This window comes from Canis lupus, chromosome 7 (genome assembly GCF_011100685.1).
Source record: "Canis lupus familiaris isolate Mischka breed German Shepherd chromosome 7, alternate assembly UU_Cfam_GSD_1.0, whole genome shotgun sequence".
Taxonomy (NCBI): Eukaryota; Metazoa; Chordata; class Mammalia; order Carnivora; family Canidae; genus Canis; species Canis lupus.
In genome coordinates this window covers 27,171,311-27,194,183 of record NC_049228.1, presented here as the reverse complement: position 1 = coordinate 27,194,183, position 22,873 = coordinate 27,171,311, and the positions used below count along the sequence as shown (strand labels likewise).

At 46.9% G+C, this 22,873-nt stretch overlaps 1 protein-coding gene across 1 annotated transcript in view; it reads right to left on the bottom strand.

Moving 5' to 3' along the window:
* Window positions 1-22,503, bottom strand: part of LOC119876434 (eEF1A lysine and N-terminal methyltransferase-like) — a 60,377-nt gene extending 37,874 nt beyond the window's left edge. The window contains 8 exon segments of the mRNA XM_038542535.1: window positions 11,551-11,682; window positions 14,073-14,159; window positions 14,162-14,287; window positions 15,565-15,732; window positions 16,583-16,778; window positions 18,373-18,572; window positions 19,854-20,613; window positions 22,177-22,503. Coding sequence (XP_038398463.1) covers window positions 11,551-11,682; window positions 14,073-14,159; window positions 14,162-14,287; window positions 15,565-15,732; window positions 16,583-16,778; window positions 18,373-18,572; window positions 19,854-20,613; window positions 22,177-22,329 — 1,822 coding nt within the window. The 5' untranslated portion in view covers window positions 22,330-22,503.
* Window positions 22,504-22,873: the final 370 nt, after the last annotated feature.

Here is a 22,873-nt window from a genome sequence, read left to right as displayed (position 1 = left end):
ATGTGCACAGACACATCTCCCCATCTGCTTCCTGATTTCCTAGGCTACTCTTAACTTCAGTTATTGGATTTTTGGTTCCAGAATTTCCATAAAAAAAAGAGATTCTAATTCTCTGGTGAAATTATCCATGTTTCATCTATTTTTTTGAACATTTTAATCAGAGTCCTTGTCTTTTACCTAATCCTGGATTACCCTATGGGCTGGCTTCTATTGTCTACTTTTCTCTTGGTTTTTGGTCATAAAACTCATATTAAAAATTAACTATAAATTATTGTGTAAGAAATACTGATTGTATCTGTGATAGTATCCTTCTTGAAAGAAGATTCACTCTCATCTCTGCTGATAAAGATGAGAAGCAAAAGCCTCTGAAAAACAGTTGTTTTATCATTTCGGCCTCCTACCCCAAAATAGTTTTAGAATTCAGCAACATTTTGAGGAGAAAACTATCTGAGTCCCCCAACTCCCCACTATTTCCCTTATTTCTGAGATCCTGGCCCTTTAAGACTGCAGTTTTGTCTTTCCAGTCCTTGGAGACCCAAAGGCAGTATAACTGGTTTGACTGATTATCTTGTTCCCCAACAATGGTCCTTGGCCTAGGCAAAGGCCAGCTGCTCAAAGATCTTTCCTTGTACCCAGAATGCCTCCAGGGAAAAAGCAGCTGGAAGAGGTCAGCTCATCTTTTTGCAGTTCCTTCTCTGGAATCTTGGCCCTTCCAGTTTTATTGCTTCACTTAAACAGTTCTCTGATTGCTTTAAGAGATGTTTCTGGCTTTTCTATTTATTTTTAGAGGGAGCAATGGTCTGTGTCCATTTACTCCATCATACCTGAAAGTGGAACTATATATAAGCCACTCTTAAAAGTACTGTAAAGGGATAAACTCATTTGCCAGTGATTATGCAAGAAAATAGAGGGTTTTCTAAAAGAGTTTCCTAGGTCCTCTCAGATACACTTTGGTAATCAGAACTCATTACTCTTCATAGGCTCTGACCCGAGGGTGAGCAAGCGTGAGAAGAGGATCCTGGTTTCTTTTGGCAATGAAGGCACATTTAATCAGAGATACTTGAATGAGCTCCCCCTTTGCCATATATTACAGATTCAGTTGAAAAATAAAGAAGAATCTACTTTTACTTTTACTTTTTATTTACATATATATATATACATATATATGCTGTATCTAAACCTTTATATGTGTGATATATACACATTTATCATTCCTATTTTCCTTTATTAGAGTTGTGAATATTTTTATTTTTTCATTTATAATCTTTTTCTTTTTTAAGCAAAGAAGATTCTGCATTACTGCTCACATCGTTTCAAAGCTTAAGACACAATCCATGAAAAGTTGAGTCACACTTCACTGAGCTGAAGTGATAACACAAATCATAGCTCTCTGCTTTACATGCTATGGGCACAAGTATATATGGGCAGTTGTTTAAAAGGAATGGGATGATTTCATCATCATGAAGATGCTATGTGCATCTTCAATAGATATATTTTAAACTTTCTTCAGAGCATGAAAACTTGAAGTGAAATAATAAATCTTTCTTCTTTTTTTTTTTTATAATAAATCTTTCTCTAACAATATTGTTTTTAAAAGAATGTTGTCAGGTCTTCTCTAAGGACCATGCCGGCCTTTCTGGTTTATTCTTTAGGTAGATTCAAGACAGTATCAAAAGTATAGTAAAAATTGTCACGAACATGAAGAAACCTTCACAACACTCCTGTTCAGGGACGAGCATTGTATACCAAGAACCTCTGCCAGTCTGGTGAAGTCTAGGTGAATAACATTTCTAAATGCATCAAAATAAAATATACAGAACTGCAAAGGAAGGCAACTTACAATGTTATAAAGTATTTTAAAAACAAGATACCACTAAGATATGTGCTTTTATTAACTCATTAAATAACAAAATCTAATGTTAGACCTAACATCTACCAAGATTTTGAATTAGTAAGGAGTGTAAACAATATTTCAAGGTTATCTATAAGTGCAATGTGATACAAAAATCTTAGTGATTCCAATTGGTAATAAAATCACAGGTACAGCTACTACTACTGACGGTTTTTTTTTTTTTTTTTTTTTTTTTGTGGAGAGGGGTCCTCCATTTATAGTTGAAGGAAATGCTAAATTTCTGCTAGAATTTAGTGAAGATAAAGATGTAATTTTTTTTTCCCATCCAAGTTCACAGACCCTCTGAATTCTAACCACAGGTCCTCAATAGTCCCCAGATTTGGAACTCCTGCTTTAAGCATTCCATCCTCTTCTATAAGGCATGGATAGCCCCAAGGGTACTGGAAGTTCTGAGCAAAGAATAAACAACTACTTCTGTACCAATCTGTCCCAGGCATGGAAGGTCCTGCTTGTTGGTAAGGTTGCTCTTACTAACTAGAACACTGGTATTTTGCTTACTAACATGCACATAGCTCTGCTTTGCAAAGGACCCTTGTACCATTTCTGAGAATTGTGGAGTTGGATTGGACTTGAAAGGTTATCCAGTACAATAAAAATGTCTGTTCCTAAAACTAGAGTTCTTATTATGTGCCAGGTCCTCTGCCATATATGTTACTGCACCTGATTCTCATAGCAACACCATGAGGCAAATGTTATTATTCCCAGTTTACGCAGACTCATTTGTTCACTCACAATAAAGTATACTAGACATTTATTGTATATCTCTTACTAAACTTGATGTTTGCCTTAAACATAAGCATAGTTACTGTCTTCAGACTTTATAATACAGCTGGATGGGGCACCTGGGCGGGCTCAGTGGTTGAGCATCTGCCTTCAGCTCAGGTCGTGATACTGGGTCCTGGGATTGAGTCCCACACTGGGCTCCCACACAGGGAGCCTGCTTCTCCCTCTGCCTGTGTCTCTGCCTCTCTCATGAATAAAGTTTTAAAAAAAAATACAGCAGGAAAGAAAGGCAGATATATGTTGTTCAGAAAAGAACAAACAAATGGCTGAGAATGAGATTCAAGGCGAACCTATCTGAAAAGATGGGGTTGTCAGAATCTAGGATGTCTCTGGGGAGGTAACATTTAGGCTAAAATCAGAAGTATAAAAGGAAACAGTCATGAAAAAAAGCAAGAGAAAGAGTATTCCAGGCCAGAAGAACAGCAGAATAAAGGCTGTTAGGCACAGGAAAGTTTAGCATTTTAAAAATATGTATTTTTAAATTTCCTGATTTTTTATTATTTATTTTTAGTTTTTAAAGATTTATTTATTCATGAGATACACACAGAGAGAGAGTGAGGTAGAGACATAGGCAGAGGGAGAAGCAGGCTCCATGCAGGGAGCCTGATGTGGGACTCGACCCCAGGACTCCAGGATCACTCCCTGAGCAGAAGGCAGGCGCCAAACAGCTGAGCTACCCAGGGATCCCTATTTTTAAAAGATTTTTTAAGTAAACTCTGCATCCAGTGTGGGGCTCAAACTCACAACCCTGGGATCAAGAGTCGCTGGCCCACTGGGCCAGCCAGGTACCCTCCGTCTTAACCATTTTAAAGTGCATAATTCACTCATGTTGGCAATATCCATATTACTGTGCAACAGATCTCTAGAGCTTTTTCATATAAAACTGAAACCCCTTAGCTACTGAACAACTCCCATTTTACCCTCTCCCAAAACCTGGGCAATGACAACTCCACTTTCTATTCCTATGACCTTGACTACTTCGGATACCCCATACAAGTGGAATCATATGGTATTTGTCTTTTTGTGACTGGCATTTCACTTAGCACAATATCGTCAAAGATTATCCCTGTTGTACCGTATGTATGTCAAGATCTCATTCTTTTTAAAGAATTTGAAAAAAAATAAAGGTTGATTAGCATTCTACTATATGTATAGACTGCATTTTCGTTATGCATTCATCCATCAGCGTTTTTTTGGGCTGCCCCACCTCTTAGCTATTGCGAATAGTACTGCTATGAACATGGGTGTGCAAATACCTCTTTGAGGTACTGCTTTCAATTCTTTAGGCTATATACCCAGAAATGGGACCTTGATTATAGGGTAATTCTATCATTAATTTTTTGAGGAACCCCTATTGTTTTCCATAGTGGTTGCCACATTTTATGTTCCCACCAATAGTGTGCAAGAGTTCTGAATTATCAACATCTTTGAAAACCCTTATAAGGGATCCAGCTTCCTAAGGCCTGCTACAAGGGGTGCTTGCAACATATGCACATGAAGTGCAGTTCAGAGGTGATAGGAATCTGGAAGAGGGCAAGGCTCTGAAGAGCCAGGTCATGGGAGCAGGGCAGTGGGGGCAGAGGCAGATGAAGGTGGGGAGGGAGAAGTCAATACATATGTCTAACCTCTAGCGGTAACCTGCTCAATGGTAATATTCCCTCCTGAAGGCAAAGGTCCAGAGTACTCAACTGCCTTCCTACGAAGGGGCTGGGGAGACTTGCAGAGGTACCCTTCAAGAGGAGAAACCCAGGGATCCCTGGGTGGCGCAGAGGTTTGGCGCCTGCCTTTGGCCCAGGGCGCGATCCTGGAGACCCGGGATCGAAACCCACGCCGGGCTCCCGGTGCATGGAGCCTGCTTCTCCCTCTGCCTGTGTCTCTGCCTCTCTCTCTCTCTCTCTCTCTGTGACTATCATAAATTTAAAAAAAAAAAAAAAGAGGAGAAACCCAAGACTCAATCAAGCAGCAAGTCAAAATGGAGACTGATTTAAATTGGTGACAGTCAGTCCCCATTTGGACTTGCTGAATTGGATTCTAGGCTTCACCAATAATTAAGGCTACTAGGTGTCTCTTTTTTTTTTTTTTTTTTTTTAATTTTTTATTTATTTATGATAGTCACAGAGAGAGAGCGCGGCAGAGACACAGGCAGAGGGAGAAGCAGGCTCCATGCACCGGGAGCCCGACGTGGGATTCGATCCTGGGTCTCCAGGATCACGCCCTGGGCCAAAGGCAGGCGCCAAACCGCTGCGCCACCCAGGGATCCCACTAGGTGTCTCTAATTAGAGTATACTCTGGCCAGCCGCCCTCTCCCCACCTTGGCAAAGCAGCCCAGATTCTTCCAGCCTGCCTTTAGGGGATATTCCTCATAGGGAAGGTAGGGCCCACAATTCAGCATGCACCTTGAACCCTAAGGAGCCTATACTGTTACTTGACCTCTCTGTACACTTGTCCTGTTCCAGGTACCTGGCTACCCTGAACTCTGTACTCCACAGAAGGAACTCAGTCAGCCACCTATGGGCATCTGGGGCCCTCAAGGCCTGTGGAGCAAGGGGCAATCCTCAACACCTGCATTCCTTCAAATGTGGATGAAACCCACCCCACTCCCAAAATCGCTGTGAGGCAGAAGCTGAAATGAGCTACAGTTTCCATGTGGACTGGTTGTGAGATTGGGTCCCGGGTTTCTCTAAACAATCAAGGTTCCCAGGCGTCTCTTCTTGGAGCATACAATGGCCAGTGTGCCTAAATCAGATCCAGGCAGTCCAGATTCCTCTATCTCTGCCTTCAGGGGAATTAAGCACATTTGCTTAGATTAAGGCACAGAATTAGGAAGATTCCAGGTACCCCTGAGAGCCCCATCTTGCCACCCAGCCTTGTCTGACATTGTCCTTTCCCAGATCCCTGGTTCCCCTGACCTGTGCCATCTGTGCATGCACAGTCCTCCCTCTGTCAGCAGGTCTTTGTCTGCCAGGGGAGCTCAGACTGGATGGCAACTCAAGGTGGAGGAGGCCCACAGCTCAAAAATCTTTATAAGGTGGCAGCTTTAAAGTGCTGACAATAAGTTCCCACTTGGACTGGCTGCCTGGTGAAGTCCCAGGCTTCTCCAGCAATCAAGGCTCCCAAGGGGTCTCTTACTGGAGGATACCCTGGCCATTTATCTAGTCTTGATCTGGCAAAACCATCATGACTCCTCCAGTGGAATATGGACATTTGTATAGGTTAAGGTTTTAGAATTAGGCAGATAACCTTGTATCCCCAAGAGCCTGCTCCTGTGAATCAGTCTCAGGGTGGGGGGAGCCCAGCCCCCTAAAATTACTCTGAAGCGGCCACTGGGCATGGACCTGGACAGGCTGGTTCACATAACAGACTCTGGGGACAGGCCTTTGCCTAATAGCTAGCCCTTCCTGCCAAATGTCCACATTCCCCCAAACTGGAGTGTATTAGACTGCCTTGTCAGGTTGTGTCAGACTGTTGTTGTCTGGTGCATTCGCCAATAAGAGACCCCAGGGGAAGTCTGGCTATGGTTAGAGCAAGGTCTTGAAGATCAAAGCATATACATAATCACAAGCCCTGAGTTACCCAATGAAGAATTTCCTCTGATAGTAGAGCTCAAGGTCACCCAACTGACTTGCTAGGAAAGGGCCATTAAGAAGAGACACCTGGCAGCCCTGAAAGCTAGAAAAGCCTAGCCCAATCAGGCAGCAAGTCTAATGAGGACTGAATGCTACCTGTTTGCAGCTGCTAACTCAGAGTGATTTTTCAGAATGCAGGCTCTCTTCATTTAGGTAGCCAGGCAGTTGGTTGGGGCCTGGACCTAGCTTCCCCAGTGTGGAGAATTCTAGCTGCCCAAGGCCTGCTGAAGGGGTATGTACTGCACATGTGGGTGCAGAGCATTTAAGGATGCCAGGGATCTTGACCAGAGTAAGAGCCTGAAAAGGTGAGATCATAGGATCAAGCTCTTATGGAGTAAGGTTTGGGCATAACTGCAAGCCTACACAAATATACATATTCCTCATGAAGGCAGAGGTGGATACTGGACTATCTTGCCAGAGTGGGCTGGGCAGGTAGCTCACGTATCCTCCAATAAGAGATACCTGAAAGCCCTGGTTGCAAAAGAAGCCCAGGACTGGATCAAGAAGGAAGTCCAAATGGGGACTGACTATTGCCAATTTGCAGCTGCTGCCTCAGTGATTTCTGGGGGTGGGGTCCCTCCAAACTGGAAGCATGCAGGTGGCCCCTAGTTCCCCAGGTCAGCCTTAGCCACCCACAGCCTGCTACAGGGGTGTGTACTGTGTATACATATGCTGAGGACTACATATGTTGTCAGCTTTCTGGACTGTAACATGGGGCAAGAGGCTGACACAAGTGTAGATGTGTAAAGAACAAAGAATGAGCTTAATTTTAAGTCTCAAGCTATACAAATACACATATTGCCCCTAAAGACAGAATTAAAGCATACTGCATTCCTTTTGTCAGTATGGGCTGGTGTCTGGCAGGTGTGACACTTGGGAATGTCCTAGTATGAGACATTTGGGAGTCCTGCTTGCTAGAGAAGCCAGAGCCTGATCAGGTATCAAGTGCAAATGGGGACTATCAGCAATCTGTTGCCTCAGTGTGATTACTAGGGGAGGGACTCCTTCCTTCCTGAAGGCTATGCAGCTGGTTGGATCTGGTCCTAGCTCTCTTTGATTCTAGGGCCCTACTGTCCAAAGCGTGCTGAATGTGTGCATAGGGCACATCCATATGCAATGCTATTCAGGGAAGCCAGGGATCTGCAACAGGATGAGGGTCTGGAAACAGAGCACAGGAGCAAACTTTTAGAGGACAAGGTTGATGCCTAACTGAAAGTCCTACAAGCCCAATGAGGAATAACCTAAAGGTTATTCAAATGGCCTGCCATGGAGTGCCTAAGCAGTCTGGCCAGGATATCCTCCAGTAAGAGACACCTGGGATCCCAGGAGGCAGCCAGTCTATGGGGGCCTGTTTCCCATTTGCAGCTGCTCCCGAAGAAGGGTTTGGTGTGGGTGGGTTTCCTCCATGCAGAAGGCTATGTAGTAGTTGGACTTGACCAGAGATCCACAAGACAGGCTGACAGTGTGGGCAGCATGTCCATGGGCCAAGCAGGTCAGGGCAGCCAGAAACCTGGAATGGATCAAGTGCTGAAGAGGCCAGGTCACAGGACCAGGCTCCTTGAGGTACAAATATCAGCCTAATCACAAAGCCTTATCTACACATTGTGGGATGTCCCCCTGATGGCAGAGCTGGAGTTTTTTCAACTGTCTCATGACAGAGAGGCATGAACAGGAAGAACAGGGTATCCTCCATTAAGAGACACCCGGGAGTCTAAGTTCTTAGAGAAGCCTGGGGTCCCCTCAAAAAGCAACTCCACAGGGAGTCTGCTTTACACTCATTTCAGCAGCTACCTCAGAGATTTTCAGTGTGTGGGCTCCCTTCCTTGCAGTAATGCAGATGGTTCTGGATGGGCCCTCGACCCACATCTCTTAAGGGTCACTGCTGCCTAATATACATGCTATGCATGTGTCAGAACCAAAGGTTGAGGTAGCCAGGAACCTAGAACAGGGTAAGGGTCCAAAAGACCAAGTTGTAGGAAAGGACTCTTGGGGTTATGAGGTATCTGCCTAATTCCAACCTAACCTATACAAATGTGCATACCACCATCGAAAGGCAGAGCTAGAGTAATCTGGACTGTCTTGTCAGGGCTGAATCTGATGGGTTATTGGGGGGTATCCTCCAATAGAAGACACCTGAGAACGCTGACTGCCATAGAAGCCAGGGACTCTAGCAGACAGTCTATGCAGGGACTGAGAGCCACCCTTTTCAGCAACTGCCTCCACATAATTTTCAGTGGATGGGTTCACTTCAGTGCAGGTGGTTGCAGATGGGCCCTAGCTCTATAGGCCTGGAGAGTTCCAGCTGCCATAGGGCAGCAAACAGGGTATGTATTTAGCATGCACAAGTTGCTTAAGTCAGGGAAGCCAGAAACCTGGGACAGACTAAGTGCCGTGAAAGGACAGGACACAGGTTGGGCTAACAGGGGCACATGGCATCTGCCTATCACAGTTTAACCTACACAAATGAGTACCATACTCCTAAAAGTAAAACTGGAGGAATATAGTCACGGGATCGAGTTCCACATCAGGCTCCCTATGTGGAGCCTGCTTCTCCCTCTGCCTGTGTCTCTGCCTCTCTCTCTGTGACTCTCATGAAAAAAATAAATAAAAATCTGACTTCCTTGTCAAGACAAGATGGCCTGGGTAACCTTTAATAACAGATATCCAGGAGCCCTGCTTGCTGGAGGATCCTGGGATACCATCAGACAGTAAATATAAATGGGACTATTACCAGTTTAAAGATCCACTGCTAAAATATTTTGGGTGAGAGATTGCTTCACCCTGATGACATTCAGGTGGTTGAGATCTGGCCAAAGCTCCAAAGGCCTGGAGTAGCCAGACAGCCCAAGGCCAGCTGTCAGAGTATAGTACAAACTCAGGATAGGGAAAGACCTAAAACAAGGCAGTATCTGGTGAGCAAGGTTGAAGAATGAAGAAGGCTATTTGGAGATACTGGCATTTGCTCTATCCCAGGCCATTACAATGTCAAAAAATGTAAACATTCCCCTTGAAGCAGGAAAACTCTAAACTCTATGTCAGGGCTGTGTCTGGTGAGATGACCTGGGTATCTTCCAAAAGGACACATCAAAGAGCACAGATTACCAAAGAGGCAGGAAACCTAATCATGCAGTCAGTCCAAACATGAACCAAATGTTTCAAGTTTAAAGTGGATACCTTAAAAAAAAAAAAAAAAAAAAAAAAAGGTGGATACCTCATAATGGTTTCTAGGGTGTGGGATCCTACCATCTTGGGAGGCTGAGCACATGGTTCTCTTCACTAAGATGCTCAAAGGCCAGCAAAGTTACAGCCCCAGTCCCTGGGATGACAAAGCACACACTGGGCCCTCACCAGGCACCCAGTACAGGGAAAGTGCCTGCAGAGGCCAGTGACTGGTGCCTGCTTTCAGATGTGTGGAAAATCTGCTTAATTTCAAGCACAAACATTCAAAATATGAAAATTCCCACTGAAGGCAGAGCTAGAAAAATCTGGACTTCCAAGCAAGGGCAGGTATGACTAAGTCACAAAGAATAACCTCCAATAGAGACACCTAAAAGCCTTGACTGTTGGAAGAGCCCAGGAAACCAATCAAGTAGTTGGTCTAAATGGGGACTTAAAAGTTCCCAATAACAAAAGGAGGCTCAGAAATATTTTTCACGGTGTAAGCTCTTCACACCCTGAGTCCATTCAATCACCAGGGATCATCCAGAACTTTAGGGCCTGGGATGTTCCCTGAAGACTTGCTAACAGGCTGCAGACTGCCCCATAGAGGGTAAAAGCTAAGAGGAGAAAAATGACAAGACAGGTTTGGCTCAGGAAAGGGGGATATCTGGGGCCCTTGGCATCTGCCTCATTCCAAGCTTTATCCTCTATCAATGCTCAGACTTCCCCAGAAGGCAGAGCTGGTGAAAAGTGGCCTGCCCAGCTGGGCTGGGGCTAGAGCCTAGACCCAAGGCCCAGCTAAGCAGTGGTGCTACCTTCCAGTAAGATACAAGAGGCACTACTGAGTGGTGGTGAAGCCTGTAACCCCATCAGGCAGCCAATCTGACTTGGGACTGGCTGCCTCCTGTATGTAGCTGCTGCCTCAAAGGCCTTTTGGAACCTGGGATCCCTACACCCACAAGGATCAGCAGGTGATAGTACATAAGCAAGAAATTCATAGGCCTAGAGGACCCATTGTGCATATACACCAGCTGCTCAAGTCAGGGCAGTCAGAGGTCAGGAGGAGGGCAAGTGTTGGGAGAAGCCGCTGGGAAACACACTGTTCTGGCTACAAGGCATGTGGATAAATCCCAAATGCCAACTCCTCCAGTGTGCACAATCGCTCTTAAGGGAAAGCTGGAGGGCATCTGGACAGCCAGACCGCCACTTGGGGCCGTGATTGATAAGACACACCAGGAGACCTCATTACTGGTTAAGCCGGGGGCCCACTGGCAGCAGGTCCACGGTGGGATGGAAAATAGTGCTCTGAAAAAGGTTTGTTGGGGGCTGGTGGACTCCTACAGGACGGGAAGCAGGGAAACTACTTGGAGACCAACCAGAACTCCCCAAGCCCGGAGGGTCCCAGGGTGGGCTATCGCACCTGAGACACTGCAGAAGGTCAGGGGAGTGGGGGGAAGGGACCGCAATCAAGGCCAGGTCATTGGTGCAGGCTCTGAGGGGCTGGGAGGAATGTGTGTCTCGTGCTCATGGAAAGCAGCAACCTTTCCAAATGTAGAGATTCCTTTTGGGGGCAGACATGGAGGAGTCTGAACTTCACCACCAGGGCAGGGGCTATTTATAAAAGCCCCAATAGGAAACACTTCAAATACCCATTACAGAATGCAAAAATGAATGTGGTAGGTCACACAACCAATACTACACCACACGATAAAGAAACAACGTACACACTATGGATGAAACAAAGATCATGCAAATGAAAGAAAAAAGCACTCAAAGAATACATTCTGTAAGATTATATTTATATAAAAAACAAAAATGGGTAAAACTAAGCTATACTGACAATTTGGATAGAAGTTATCCTTAAGAGGAAGATGAGTTACTGGAAGGAGCTAAGAGGTAGGCTTTCTGGCGTGCTGTAAATGTTCTGTGTTTGATGCTGTTCAATGGGTGTTTTCAATTCAGGAAAGTTCATCGAGCTACACACTTATGACGTGTGCATTTTTCATTTAAAAGAAAACAATTTTGAAAGGACTCACCTCTCCTCCCTCCCTAACCTTTTGTACATCCTACCTTCTGGAGTCAAGATGCTTTTGACCTTCTGCAGGAAAGGCTGGTCCACAAAAGCTGGTGGTGGACAACTCACGCCCAGTGTTAGGTCCTTACTGTCTACATCAAACATGATGACACTGTAGCAGGACTGTGCTGGGAAAGAGAAGCAAACAAGTCTTTGTCTACCACCATTTACATTCCTACTCCCCATATTCCCTGTGACCTGTGGTGGCCACAGGTGGCTAAGTCAGAAGGATGACATGGAGACTGTCGTTTGCCTATAAGGACACGAAGTACGCTGTCCAGGAAAGTCGTGGTCAATCAGGGTTCTGCTGTGAGCGCCTCACATGAAAGACAGGGCCTTTATCTGATCTTTTCCTCCGCATTTAAAAGCACCTTCCAGGGGCAGCCCAGGTGGCTCAGCGGTTTAGCACCGCCTTCGGCCCAGGGCCTGATGCTGGAGAACTGGGATCGATTCCCACGTCGGGCTCCCTGAATGTAGCCTGCTTCTCCCTCTGCCTGTCTCTGCCTTTCTCTTTCTCTGTGTGTGTGTATCTCTCATGAATAAATAAATGAAATCTTAAAAAAAATTAATTGAAAAAATAAATAAAAGCACCTTCCAAAGGCACACACATTCATAGGGTCCATGCTAGCAAGATTACTACTTGGTTAACAGTCCATTTATATCAGTAATTTTCAATCCAGGCAGAACATTAGTCACCTGGGAATATTCAAAATACTTTGAGAATCTGGGCTCCATTCCTGACCACCTGAGTGAAAAACCCTGGCGTGGGAGGAACAGGTCAGAGAGGAGATAGGAAGCCTCTGGTATTTTCCTTCAACTCCCAAGTAATTACCAAATCAGGCAAAGTTAAGAACTACTGCTAGGCAGCAAAGCAGCTGCCTAAGCCTTTAAGGGCTGACTCTGCAAATGGCTATGGGAGAAAATGTTCTCAAATTAGTTAGTGTATCTTTTCTAGTCCTCAAACAATAGCTGGCTCAAGAAAGATTTTGCTAAATGAGAAAGAACTGATGATGCATTGGATGTGCTCTTTGCTATAATGAAAAGTTTTTACAAGGCTTAAGCCTACAATGTTACTGACTTTTAGCAAACTTTGAGACTATGATACCAATTATTCAAGAATTTATAAATACTGACTTCGGACTAATGCATGCCCATAACAGGGCATAGCACAGATCTTCTTTGGGTTTCTTAAGAGAGCAGAACATGTCAGCTTATCAAAGTCCAAGAACAACCACTGCCCACATTTGTAGGAACCCTCCAATGATCTGGAAGGTGGTTGTTAGAGGTGACTGCCAGACTATTCAAAACTCATCAACCGGCTGTCAATACAGCAACATGTCACGCACTGACAGCCTACCATGAGCCTAGGGCACTTTTCAATGTTTCACATGCACTAGCTGTGTTGGGCCTGGGACCCCACACTGGCCTCAGCCTCAGAGGTAATCTCTGAAGCTTTGATATCCTTAAATTCAATTTGCAATTAAAATCTCTGCACCAACTGTCCACCCCAGCACCAAGGTACTCACCCCAGGCATCCTGCTTTGCCACACCTTTCCTGGGAGATGCCCTAATCCAGTGAGAACCAGAGTATCAGCGATGGAATGGGCAGACCAGGAGGGGTGGGTGGCCTGAGCTCGCCAGGTCCACTTAAGACTGAACCAACCTGACTGACTTCTCACTGAGGGGCTCAGGCTCCGGGAAGCACCATCCTCAGCCTCCATATCAAGTGGCAAAAGGATCACAGAGCTGTTGCAGAACATTAATATGTCTTTTGTCATAAATCAGGGATACGAATTATTAGAGCAAAATGGAGTCTCAATTCCAGCAGCAGCACGGCCATCAGCATCCCCACGGAGTAGCATCTACCTCAGGGTTCCTGAACCTCAGCACTACTGACATTTGGGGCCAGATAATTCTTTGTCATGGGTGGCTGTCCTGTGCACTGTAGGGTGTTTAACAGGATCTTTGGTCTCTACTCACTGTCAGAAGTACCCTCACCCTGTGGTTACAAGCACCAAAATCATGTCTGCAGACACTGCCTGATGCTCCTCAGCTTTACAACCACTGATCTACATGAACGCTGTTTTGCTCCATCTCTGGCTTTACCTCCAGCTGAAAGACTGAAAAAAACACTTCCAACACACACCCTAACTTTTCTTCCTCTCTTCCTCACCCGTTACAGACCTTAGGTTTCTTGGGAGGATGAGGAAGTGACAAGAACACAGAGTCAGAAAAGAATCAGGAGGAAGGCCCACTGATCTGTTAGCACCACAAGGGCAGAAACGGACTGTTTCACTTGTTGCTGTAGCCCAACCCCTTGCACAGTGCTGAGCACATGGTCGGCACCCTGTATTCACTGAATCAATACATCAACCAAGGAATAAACAAATCTACAGGTCTAAGACTGGGACAATGCTAATGCTGCCGTCTTAGAGATGAATTCTAGAGGCCCTTGCAGGCCTGACAACCTTGCATTAATCTTCCCTCAGGACCTCTCCAAAGTCTCCAATAGCAGTACCTTCTCGTCCCGCCAGGCTGGTAATATAGTCCAGGCCACCTGCAATATGGACCTTCATCCGCTCGCTCTGGGAGAAGCCAAACCACTAGTGGCCACGTCCAACATGGAGGGGTCGATCTCCACAGCATCAATGCAGGACTTCGGGAAATGATCGTGGACAAACAGGGGGAGGCTGCCCCCACCCAGGCCTACCACCAACATTGCCAGGGGGGTCTCTGCAATAAAAGAATACAGTATCATTTGACAATCTGCTTGCTGACAGTTTTATACCATCCTTGGGGAGGGGAAAGGAGGAAGTTGGATTACTGGCTCTGCCCAGGGGACACACAGTTTAGAGGCCTAGCCTCTCTGTCTCATCCCAGAAATGTAGAAGCCAATCTGACATCTGAAAACTCACCCCTAGTTACACAATCCTTTCTTTACTAGATCCAGAAGCTGAACCAGTATGTTACTATTACAGACCTTTAATGATCCCTAAGCACTTAGCTGACATCGTATCACCATCCCTAACATAAGCATTAGATTCCCCTTAATCTAACTGGGAGGGATGATAGCCAACATCTCTCTCAAGATCACAAAGCAGTGGAGATGCAATGCCCTCTCCCCAGCTTTCAATTCAAAGGCCACAACTGCCCTCTCAGACACAGCCCAGCGACAGCAATACATGAGTGAGTTCCAGAAATCACAGGAAAACAAAGGCCCAAATCCTAGCTGTAAGTAAAGAGAAACCTCAGCTACCACAGGAAGATAGAAGTCAAGAAACAAGAATCACCCAAAGGAGACACTAAATAGAGGATTAATATCTGAGGATTAAACCTAAGAACTGAGACTTTAGGGACACACATCAGCACCTATACAGGCCAAAAATACAGGGTGTTTCAGTAAGACACACTCAGGACTTCAGGTGAACAGCTACAAGCTTAGATAGAAAAAGGAGTATTTTTTACCACTGTAGTTGGAGCCAAACCTGTTATTAGTAATAAGGCTATGACTGTACTGCCTACAATATAGGTTTTTTTATTTAAGTAGAAATTCAAGTAAGAATTGCATCTGGTGCTCAAATTATAACACATGACTGAAAAGCCAGAAATTCTTCTAAAATGCAAAGGCATTTTTGGAGTCATGATTTTAAAGGTTAATCTGGTTTCATGGGTAGACTCATAAGCAGACACTCATCAAACTGAACAACTTAAAATCTGTGTACTTTGTGTCTCGTTGAATATATTTTATACCTTAATATTTTAAGTAAATGAATAAACAAAAAATTTAGACATCCACACACGCAGCCATTCCAAGATCACAATTAGAGCTGAGGGAAAAGTTACTGAATGTTTATTAAATTAACTTGGGAGATGGCTGGGAAGAAGCAAGCTTTGCTGTATGAGCATTTGTTGGTCTCTAATCGCTGTGCTCGAAGCACAAGCCAGCTGACACAGCATCCATCGGCAATCTTACAGGCCCCTCCTGTGGAGGGCAGGGGCACTTCCCTCACCTAAGAGCAGCTCCGGGTTTCTCAGCAGGGCAAGGCCGGCAATCATTGCTTTGTGGTGTTCACAGCACAGGTAACTCTTGTCAATGGACTGCCCTGGGGCAGCTGAGAGGTCCTCGGGAGTGTTAGCAGGCCGTTGCTTTTTCCTGTCCTTTTTCCGTTTCTTCTGGGCTAAAGAAGAGATAGAGATGATGAGGTCCTATGCTTACTTAGCACTGTAGTCTGCGGAAGGGGAGCCACATCAGCAGCACTCTGCTGTAGTGAGCTTGATTCAACTCAAAACCCATACCACTGGGCATGGAGCCTACTTAAAAAAAAAAAAAAAACAAAAAATCTCAGAGGACATGGCCTAGATCTACACTGCCCAATACTGTAACCTCCAGCCACTTGAGGCTATGGAAATGTAAACATTAATACAATTTTTTAAAAAGATTCAATTCCTTACTTGCAACCAGCCACATTTCACATGATCAGGAGCCACACATGGTTAATGGTGACCATATTGGGCAGTTAAGTGATTATTAAACATTCCCTCCAATGTAGAAAGTTCTACTGAATAGCACTGGACTAGGTGACCTCTAAGGTACTCACCAACTCTAAAGCCTCTCTGAAACATACTAGTAGGTGGCACTATGGAGAGGCTCTAAATGTTTCTGGCTCATCTCACAGAAGTTTACTAATGAATATAATACAGATGCATATGAAGCAACATGCAACACAGCCTCTAAACTGAAGGCATTAAAGTGATAATCACAACTATTTGGTGAACCACCTCCCCAGCCCCTCATCATTTCAGACCCAGGCTCTGCTCAAGAATAACATACACCTCTATTTTGCTTATTGCCACTTACACTTTAAGAGCCCAGATGGTAACAGGACAACTTGCAGAGCCCTGTGCCTCTGACCACAGGTACCCAGTTCTGTCCTACATCTTAGCCAAGCTGCCAGGTCTTTCTACCACCCAGATGGAGAGTCCAGCCATGTCCACTTGGATCCTACTAGTGTGTTGATGATACCTCACCTCTGTGAGACGCATCCTTCAGCAACCTTGCTTCTGACTGCACCACATTCCTGTTGCTAAGGAAGATCAGCCGCCGGAAATAGTGCTTGTCATCCCCCTGTACATCCTCGACCACGTAGCTGCCACTCAAGGGACTGCAGTTTTGGTGCTGAACGGTCCGGACCCCAATGTCCCCACCCACAGACAGAAAGGGCACCTGAAGATATAAAAAGAGATGTGGTCAAACACCACCTCAATTAAGAAACATGAGGAATTATAACCCTTTCCCTTTGTGGGTATATGAGGAATCCCCATATCAAGGTTCTAGACAGCAAGAACTTCCAAGGTTTGCCTTGAACTTTCCTGAGCCTTTCAACACATCCCAAAAGATTTAATTCACTCTTCTGAAAACCAATTGAGCACAAAGATTTCCAAAACCCTCAGTGAAATGCAATGGGTTCTCCCTAAGAAAAAAACATGAGTGGGGATTCCTGGGTGGCTCAGCAGTTTAGTGTCTGCCTTTGGCCCAGGGCGTGATCCTGGAGTCCCGGGATCGAGTCCTGCATCACGCTCCCTGCATAGGGCCTGCTTCTCCCTCTGCCTGTGTCTCTCTGCCTCTCTCTCTCTCTCTCTCTCTCATGAATAAATAAATAAAATCTTAAAAAAAAAAACACATGAGTTTCTCTTTAGGAATCCTCAAAGGACTTTCCATAAAAGCTGGAGGGAACACTCAGGAGAAGACTATAACTATGAGAGAAGGAGCCTGAACAGGGATAAAGACAACAAAATCCAGAGGGAAAGCAAAAATTCCAAGTTTGGAAAATCTCTCCCTTCCCCCAATTATTCTCACCTTTTCCCTTATTTTTTCTAAACAGGAAAAAAAACTAGGAGAAAAATACATCCCCCCCCCAGACTTTTCCATTTCTCTTTCTAATCTTTACTCTCTCTTTCTAATCATTTCTCCTTTCTAATCTTTTAAAGACCTCCAAGAAAATTTCATAATCACCAGGGGCCTCGGACTTTACAGAGATGTAGGCATTGGACAGAAGGTGACAAATGACCTCCCCACAGGATCTGCATCTCTCTGGTGGACACCAACCCCAGAGTCTGCCAGGAAGAATCAAGCACGTTCATCTGCAAACACAAGACAGCCTAGTGGGCAGAACAGCAGGCTATAACCTGGGAGTCTAGGTTCATCTTTTCAAATCCGTTACTTCAGCAACAAGCTTCTAGGGACCCTGGCCTTCCTATCCATCATGGATAAAGTACCTGCAGTACATTCGCCAATCAATGAGCAGGATGGAACAAGACAGTATAGGCTGATGAATACCATAAACACTACTTGCCAAAGCAGTGTTTTCCTCCACAGGAAGATACCTGACCAGCAATACTAGTATCCTGAAAACTAACCTGAGCTGTTTTTGCCTCTTTTCCATTCTACACTCAGATAATGATGGTTCTAGAAAACAAAATGGTCAAGGAAGGCCTGCACAAAAAAGGGTAAGGAGAAACATTCTGAGCAATGCACAGTATAAAGAGCTGGAGCCTGCAAGGGGGAGAGCATTTGTGGAGTCTCAAAGGCCACACAAACACAGATGCTACTATGGGTCTCCAAAGAGCAACTACTCACCTTCCTCTCACTACCTGAAACAAGAGAACTAAGTACTGACCACTCAGTTCTGAGGTGTTGATATGCCCTCAGGAACAGCCTAAGGGATGAGACACTAGTCCCAGCTCCAAGACACCTTCTGCCTTCCTGCCTAATATGACTTCTCTAGAGATCTGTGAAAGCTCTGCCAAAGCTTTGTTACCTGCTGCTGGCTGGGCATCCCAGCAGGAGCCAACTCCATGACTCTGGCTGACAGCTCGGCCTGGATGCTGTCCATGCCTTCATACTGCTGACCTCGGTGGAGGGCCACTGTGATCAGCCTCCTGAAGCCTGCAGTGGCCGCCAGCTGCTTCCGACCCTCCTCCATGCCAAAGAGCCACTCGGTCTCCCGACCCTGGGGGACTGGAAAGAAGCAGCTGGTGACAGGGAGTCCAGGGAAGAGTGTTCAAGCCCCAATCAATATGACCTACATGGCCACGAGTCAGCCTTGGCGTAGGCCCAGCATCCCTTCCAAATGTGACCCACTGAGGATTATCACTTCCCTAGTACACAAGGCCCAGAGCAAAGCAGCCATCAGACACATGGTAGGACCCACATGACCCTGTGTGTAAGAGGAGAGAGGCAGGCACCTACTGCAAGAAAAATAGCAATAATGCTAACGCTTATTGCATGCCAAGCAGTATTCCAAGAAGTTTACAAACAGAAACTAATTGAATTCTCACAGTAGTCTAAGGTACAGGTGGTATTAATACTCCCATTTATAAATGAGGACATTGAGACACAGAAGCTGAATTATTTGCCCAAGTTATTTGCCAATTAATTTCCCACACCATTAGTAAATTTCCACAATTAGTAAATGGTGAGGCTGGGACTCAAACCCAGGCAGTCCAGCCCCAAATTCCATGCTTATATTGGTTATACCATTTGTTCCCAAAGGTAGACAGGTAGGATTATGGAATACTTTGGAAAATAGCTCACCTGTCAGCAAATCACCAGCATGATGATTTCAACACCTTGCCATTGTCTAGAATTTGCTACTTTAAAGCACTTCCTCATCCTTATCATTAAACACCACTATTGTTTATTAAGCACTTACCATGTGGGAGCAGCACCCTAAGAGACCTTACACTTTTCACACCTATATGACACAGTCAACTAAATCACTTTATAGATGAGGAAACTCAGGCACAAAGAAAAGGAATGTCTGAGGTCACACCACCAAGAACAGACTGAGCTAGAACTGGAACCCAAATAGTCACTTTTTAAGCTACTACTCTGTACTGTCTCCCTAAATTCAGCAGAGAAGCACAGCAAATTCCCCCCCAAGTCATGCCGCTCACAGGCTACAGAGCTGACTCTGCTGCTTGTTACTCCATGTTACAAAGTAACTCTCAACACTGTGAGACTTACCTAAATTGATCTGTCTTGCCTTTCTCTCCTCCCTACCAAACCCATTCTCACACTTTGCCAAGCTTTTGCAATGAAGATGTGAAGAAATATGCCTCAAATCTTAAGTAGGTAGCTGGACAGCTGCTACTCCCTCTTCCTCAGGCCTGGACTAGTCTAAACTCTTGAAGTGCCACCCCCTGCAAGATAAAATCGGCCAAAGCATACCCAGCCACCAAAGTCCCAGCCCTTATGAGCCAGCCCCTCCAGGGAAGAGAGGGAGCAATCCCAACTCACTGATGAAAATGGCAAAATGATTGTCCCGCGATGGTTTCACAGTGGGGCTGTCCACCACGTGGAGGGTGTAGCGTGGCTCCCCCGTGTCCCCATCGCACAAGTCCAGAGATACACTCCCCAGCCCGGCCTTGCGGTACAGCTGGCTGCACAGCCAGGCATACTGCTGCCGCTCCCGCACCGCCTCAGCCAGCTGCTCGGCACTCTCCAGCCGCACAGGCTTGCCCTGCTCCTGAGCACAGAGCTCAAAGATTTGAAGGGCAGAGCCAGGGACTGGCCTGAACTTGGTCATGATGAAGGCAAAAACAGGTAGGGAGAACCGAGGCTCTGCTTCCAGCACCTGGTCCTGGCTGTTGGCCACCTGGTGTACCCTCACCATCCACCCCTCCCGAGAGAAGTGACCCACTGCTTTCTTCAGGATGTGAGCCTGAGCCAGGGAGATGCAGAGGTAGCGACCGCCCACCTGCAGGACACGGCCAACCTCAGCCAGCATCCTGTCCACTTGCTGCAGGGTCTTCTCCTCCTCGTCCGTCAGGACAGCGTCCAGGGTGCCCTTATCCAACACCACCTGGAAGGAAGCATCAGGAAACTCCATCTGTGTCATGTCCATCTTCAAGAAGCTCATCTGGGGCCGTCGGCTGGCATTCCGCTCCTTCATTTGCTTGATGACCACCTCACTGATGTCGATGTTCACTATATCCTGATAGCCCACATCATACAGCTGCTCACTGAGCTCTGAGTTACCGCACCCAATCACCAGTACCTGAGGGAAAAAGCCAGTAAGATGAAGGTGATCAAGGTAAAGGAATAACTGGCAGATACTTCCCAGAATCAAGTCTCGGCATGGCTGTCAAATTTTTAGAAGGTGCAGATGCTACTGTCAGGAGAGAGCACCATTACAGAGGTGATTCTAGGCTCCATCTTGAAAAACTACGGCTTTGAGAATCTCACTTTGAAATCCACATTCATGGGGCAACCCCGGTAGCTCAGGGGTTTAGCGCCGCCTTCAGCCCAGGGCGTGATCCTGGAGACCCAGGATTGAGTCCCACCTCAGGCTCCCTGCATGGAGCCTGCTTCTCCCTCTGCCTGTGTCTCTGCCTCTCTCTCTCTCTCTCTCTCTGTGTCTCTCATGAATAAATAAATAAAATTTTTTAAAAAATCCACATTCAGCCACAATGATGCAAGGTATGTAAAAAGGGACTTTCCATATTGCAAAAACAACCTAGTCCAAGCTTTCCCTGAAGCAAGCATTGAACACTCAAGTGAGAGAAGTCACAGAATCTAAAAACAGTAGTTTGAACTCAAACCTCCTGTTTGACTCTTGAAAACCTTGCTGTGACATAACTCTATTCCACTCGTGGCTTCAGGTCCACCTGACCATATTCTGTTACTTTGTGTGTTTCAGTTGGCTCCACCACCAGTACAGGAGCCCAAAGCAGAGCTTGAACTCACAGCCCAGAGACCAAGACCTGAGCTGAGCTCAGAAGTCAGACACTAACTGACTGAGCCCCCCGGTGTCCACACTCTCCTATTTTCTAAAGCCAAACTTAAAACACAAGTTGCTACCTCCCTCTGTGGGGCAACTGCACATTGATCCTTAAATATTCTCCCCCAATGTCACTAATCTCTAGAAAAGTGCATAAATCTTAGACTAGATAGGATTGAATTTAAAAGCCCATGTGGCCGCTTACTACATGTATGATCCTGGGCAAGAAACTGGCTCTCAGAGCCTCAGTTTCCAAGTCCATGCAATGAATGAACCTTACAGAATTTATTAGGAGATTTGAAATGTTGAACAACATAGCACCCAGCACGAGGCTTGGCAGGTAGAGCGTCCTCCAAGAACATTACATTTACTCCCTGCCTCTTCCCCACCTGCACTACATACAGTTCCGTCTCCATCAATCGCTGGCACTGTACTCCCCAGCTGTCATTTATGGAACGTGCCTTAGGGCTCTTGTTGCTGATGAGCTAAGCACGGTGCCTGAATTAGGGTGCCAGCCACACCAGTTCCGTGAACGGGCTCCCGTGTCCGTCAGCCACCGGCACTATCTGCCCTACAGGGTGGACAGGGACAGAATCACCCACCACGGCTCCAGGGGGCCATCCCCGCCCGGACTCCCAAAGGATCCCTCTTCCAGGGGGATCAGTGATTCGAGGAGGGGCTGGCGGCAGGAGGTCTGTTCTCTGAAAGCCCTGAAGCAGGCACGTTTACCTTCCTTTGGGCCGAGTGGTGCGGGGAGCCCGGGCCCCAGCACGCGCCCAGCGCGGACGCCCTGCTCGGTGCCCGGGGCCGAGCACACCCAGGCCGCCAGGCCGCGCTCACCTTCTCCCGGGGCTTGATGTACTTGTGCAGCACCCCGCACAGCTCCAGGTAGCTTCCATACCACTCGAAAGCCTTCTTCCCTCGCTGCTGGAAGAACTTCTCCCAGTAGTCAACGGAGCCGAAGTCCTTGGCGCTTTTGGGCAGGAGGTTCATGCTGCCGGCGTCCGACCGTCCCACTCGCCCGCGGAGGGACCATCGGACGGGCTCCCACACGCGCCGGCGGCGACGCTGCGGCGGGACTCGCTCCGCCACGAACACCCACGCTCACTTCTCCCCCGCTGCAAACCCAGAGGGACGAGGCTTCCGCGCCCGCCCACACGCGAGACGCCGAGCCCACCCCCGGCCCCCGCTGCTCCCGGCTCCAGGCCGCGGCCCCACGTGCGCGCCCCCTCACGCCACCTCAGGGCGGGGACGCGGGACCCGCAACCACATCCGGGGGCGCGGCCGCGCGATTGGCCGGCCTCGCAGACCCGCCCCGCGCGGTGGCTCTGGCACCTCATTGGCCGGGACGCGCTCGCCACGCGCCTGCGGGGTCCACGCGGGCGCCGAGCGTTCCCTGCGCGCGGCAGGGGGGGCGGGGCCTCGGGCCCAGGTCCGGGCGGAAGGGGCCGCGCTTCCGGGGCCGCGCTTCCGGGGCCGCGCCGTCGGCTGTGCGCGCCGCGCGGGGGCCTCCTCCCCGGTGTGAGGTTTCCCCGCG